Below are 4,393 nucleotides of genomic sequence, written 5' to 3'. Positions count from 1 at the left end.
TGTAAAACAGTTGTTTATCAAACGAGGGGAAGACTTGTAAGAAACACAGTGAGGTATAAGGAATGTTTCCATCGGTTGGGTGTTGTGTTTGTATAATTGGGCGTGACCTGTGGTTTGGTGCGTGTGTGGTGTAGTGGTCGTGTGTGAGTCTGTGTGTTGTGTGATGTCGTTTTGTGTGTGTTGTGGTCTTGTAGGTCGGTGTGTGCGCTGTGTGGGTTGTGGTGTGTAAGTAGGTGTGGTTGAGTAAGATTTGGGTGTGTGCTGGTGTGTTGGTAGTTGATTTGTGGTGACTGTGTGCGTTGGTTCGTGACTACTGTGTGGATGTGAGATGTGTGTTGTGGGTAGGTGTGTGAGTGGATGTGTGTGTGTGAGTGTGTGTGGGTGTGTGATGTGAGTCTCTGTGTGAGGGAGCTAGTGTGTCTTTGTCTGTGTGTGAGTGGTCTGTATTTAGTGATGTGCTGTGTGTGTGTGTGTGGAGTCTGTGTGTGAGTGAGTCTGTGTGAGTGTGTGTTGTGTGTGTGCGTGTGTGTGTGTGTGTGTGTGGTGTGTGAGGGGTGCGGTCTGTGTGTGGAGTGATGTCTGTGTGGTGTGGTTTGTGTGAGTGAGATAATGTGCTATGGAGTATAGTGCCAATAAATAGCATAGCTTTAGCCCAACGTCCAACCAATAATCACTTTTTATATATAGTATAATAGCTATATATATATATATATATGATATATATAGATATTAATAAATATAATATATTATATATATAGATATTATTGTAAAATTCAATTACCATCAACAGTCCACACGCGCATTACCCACATTAGTAATTGTGAAAGAATCATTCTCCCAAAATGCACCACAGAGCGGCACCAGGAAAGTCATTCCTTCCTCTGTGGACATGAAACGTATACCAACTTCCGTCAAGTAAGGGGACACATCTACCAGACACAAGCACACACACACACACACCCACCACACACCACACACACACACACACACACACCACCACCACACACACACACACACACGACAACACATTAGAGAGGTGGAAACTTGGACAATAGTTATTGTTAGTTATCTGTTTTGTGCAATAACCACGGCCCTGAATGTGTGCAATACTCAACTGCAACTATCACATTTATTATTATAGTATTATTTTATTATTACTTTCACCATTGAACTCCTAATTATGTTATTGTGGGTAAAAAACTGTAATAAAATGCTTTCAACTATGTAAAGACCGTACATATCCACACTCCTTATATTTCTTTATTTATATTTCAACTTGATATTTCTACTAGTTGTGCAACTGCAACACAGAATATAATTTTTGGGATTAATAAAGTATTTCTGATTCTGATTTATTAATTAATTACGGTTAAACAAAGAAACCGTGATTAAGTAAAACAGTTATAAATAATAATTGTCACGTGTTTATTCCCATTTCAAAGATCAAAGATCATTTCCTGATTTAGTGAATGATCCAAGAATTTGAAACCCGGATTTATCAAACGTTCACATTTATGTTCGGCAAATATATGCAAATGAGCGCATATTTAACACAACAATGCCTCATTTGCATATTTGAACATCTCAGAAAACGGGTTATGCTTCTTATAAAAAGGCGAGAAGGACACTTGAACCGTTCTTAACTCGTAATTTAGGGTGGATGTCTTTTCATGGCCAAACATGCTATTATTATTATTATTGTCATTATTATTACATCATCCCAAAATGATTAATAAAGAGAAGTCTCGGGATTCAGTAAAGCTTAGGAACATAAACAGGATCCGCACGGGAATATTGTATGAGTGTTATTTAACACATAAAATGAAAGCAATGAAATGTAGGAGTGTGTTGCCGTGGCAAAACCAAAAGTGTAGGGTGAAATTTTGTTTTCAAATCTAGCGTGTCTTCAGAAATAAACCAGTGAAACAGGAGCTTGTTCTCCCCCCCCCCCCCACCCCTCCTCTCTGTGTGCTCCAGGCTCAGCTGCCTCTGACATGGCAGGCCATCAAAAAATCAACTTGTTCCCACTCCACCTGTTCAAAACACTATCAATCTGCAGCCGTCCAATAAAAAAAAGGCTTGGCTCCATGCGCGGGGCGAGCCAATGGAGACGCACTAAAGCCTCGAGACCCGGGCCAATCCCTGGCTGCCTTCTAACGCGGCCTGTCTTTATCAAAAGGTGCCACTCCATTTCCACATACTGCTGCTTATTTATGACTGGTGAGCACAGAGGCGGCAGGACGCACGTGTCTCTGGGAGAAAACCAGTGTCCGGAGGCCTCGTCCCAGACGTCAGATATGGGATTATCACCGCACGCCGCGCCGGGGCTGAGAAGAGCCGCAGGGCGACAGTGAAGAGTTGATCTGCTTTTTTTAAGTGTGGTAGCAACTTTGTCAAATAGAAAAGAACTTGTAAAAAATAGCTTTTAGTGCTTTTGAGTGTTTAAATATCTAAGGGGGGGACGGAGGTTGTAAATCCCGGATCTGAGGCATCGCCTGCATGTGCAGGGCGAGAGGAAAGAGTCTGATGAACTTCGACGAACACTTAGGACTTTGTTAAAATTGCTTTGAGAGATCTTAAGAATCTGATTATCTGTGGAAGGTGGTGGAGATCGCCCCGTGGGGGAGAGAAGAGCTTCATTTTGGACCCTCCCCCCCCCATCAGAGGTCTTTTCCTGCCTGGATCTTGCTGGATGTGTCGCTGACACCTGGAGTTCAAAAGGTACTTCCCATGGATCCGAACCTCCAGGGGTCTTTCCTGTTCAACAACCAGTTCCCCTCGGAGCTCAAGGCCCCGGTGTGCCAGTACTCGGTGGCCAACTCCTTCTACAAGCTCAACCCGGGCCTGAACAGCCAGCTGCCGGCGGGCACGCCGCACGGCATCAGCGACATCCTGAGCCGCTCCATGATGGGCATGGGCTCGGCGGGCACCACCACGCTGCTGTCCGGGTACTCCACCGTGGGGGGGTTCAGCCCCTCCGTCGCCGGCACGCCCATGTACTACAACAACCGGGACTACAACTCGTCCCTGGGCGGGTTCTCCAAGCCCGGCGCCGAGTGCCCGATGAAGGGTCGCAGCGTGAGCTGCTGGGCGGAGACCGGCTGCGACTGGAGAGCCGGGAGGCAGCAGTGCAGCAACGGTGAGTCCTCAACATCTGGACTCAGAATCCAGCGGGTCGGCACTTTACAACAAGACCGGTTCCCTTAGGTTACATTAGATTACATTAGATTAGATTAGACTACATTAGATAATGCTGCAACAAATTTAACATCAAATTTACAGTAATTTACTGGCAACAATTGGCAAGTTACTGTGAATTCTTTGTACAGTAAAGGTACCATACTTCCATTTACAGTATTTTATGTATTCCTTGTAAAATTCAAAACAATTAAAAACAACATAACAAAAAGTAAAATATAAAATAGATAATAGATAAAAAAAGTAAAAATACATTAGGTTACTGTACTATTTACAGTACTATAGTGGCTATATTGTGATGTTTTTTCCAGTAATAAATACCCTGTATTTATTCCTGGAAAAAACCATCACAATATAGCCATATAGTACAGCAAAAACTAGGGATCTATTACTGGGAACAAAAAAAAACAACATACACAATATCGCACTATGCGCACAGTGAAAGTACTTAATTTATTTTCGGAAAAAAACATCACCGTAATCAGCCACTATATAGTACAGTAAAGTACTGTATTTATTAAGGGACAAAACTCCCACAATATAGCCACTTATAGTACAGTTAACTATATTGTATTATTACGGGAAAAAAAAAAAAAAAACATTACAATTATAGCCACTATTAGTCAGAAAGTAGTATGTATTTATTAATGGAAAAAAACATCACAATTATAGCCACTATTCAGTACAGTAAAGTACGTATTTATACTGGAAAAAAACATCCACAAATGATATAGCCACTATACATACAGTAAACATTGTATTTATTATGGAAAAACATACCAAATAAGGCCACTATAGTAAGTAAAGTCTGTATTTATACGGAAAAAAAAAAAAAAAAAAAAAACTTTAAATATAGCCACGATAGTTAAAGGAAACTACTGTAATTTATACTGGGAAAAAACATCCAATATAGCCACCTATTGAGTACTGTATCAGTACAATACTTTACTACTGTATTACTACTGGAAAAAAAAACATCCACAATATAGTAGCATATAGTACTGTTAAATGTACAGTAAAACTATTTATTTATTACTGGAAAAAACATCACACTATAGCTCACTAGATAGTACTGTGAATAGTGACAGTAAACTAATACATGTATTTATTACTGGTGGACAAAAGGAAAAAAACCAACCACAAAAAAAAAATGATATAAGCACTATAGTAACTGTAAATAGTTACAATAAACTAC

General features: G+C 40.7%; 1 protein-coding gene across 1 annotated transcript in view; it reads left to right on the top strand.

Moving 5' to 3' along the window:
• Positions 1–2,233: 2,233 nt before the first annotated feature.
• nkx6.3 (NK6 homeobox 3) overlaps positions 2,234–4,393 on the top strand; it is a 15,767-nt gene continuing 13,607 nt past the window's right edge. Inside the window, exon 1 of the mRNA XM_032515903.1 lies at positions 2,234–3,139. Coding sequence (XP_032371794.1) covers positions 2,731–3,139 — 409 coding nt within the window. The 5' untranslated portion in view covers positions 2,234–2,730. The remainder of the gene's footprint in view (positions 3,140–4,393) is intronic.

Source organism: Etheostoma spectabile, chromosome 5, assembly GCF_008692095.1.
Source record: "Etheostoma spectabile isolate EspeVRDwgs_2016 chromosome 5, UIUC_Espe_1.0, whole genome shotgun sequence".
NCBI lineage: Eukaryota > Metazoa > Chordata > Actinopteri > Perciformes > Percidae > Etheostoma > Etheostoma spectabile.
Note: the sequence above shows the minus strand (reverse complement) of the source record. Positions and strands in the feature narration are given on the sequence as shown.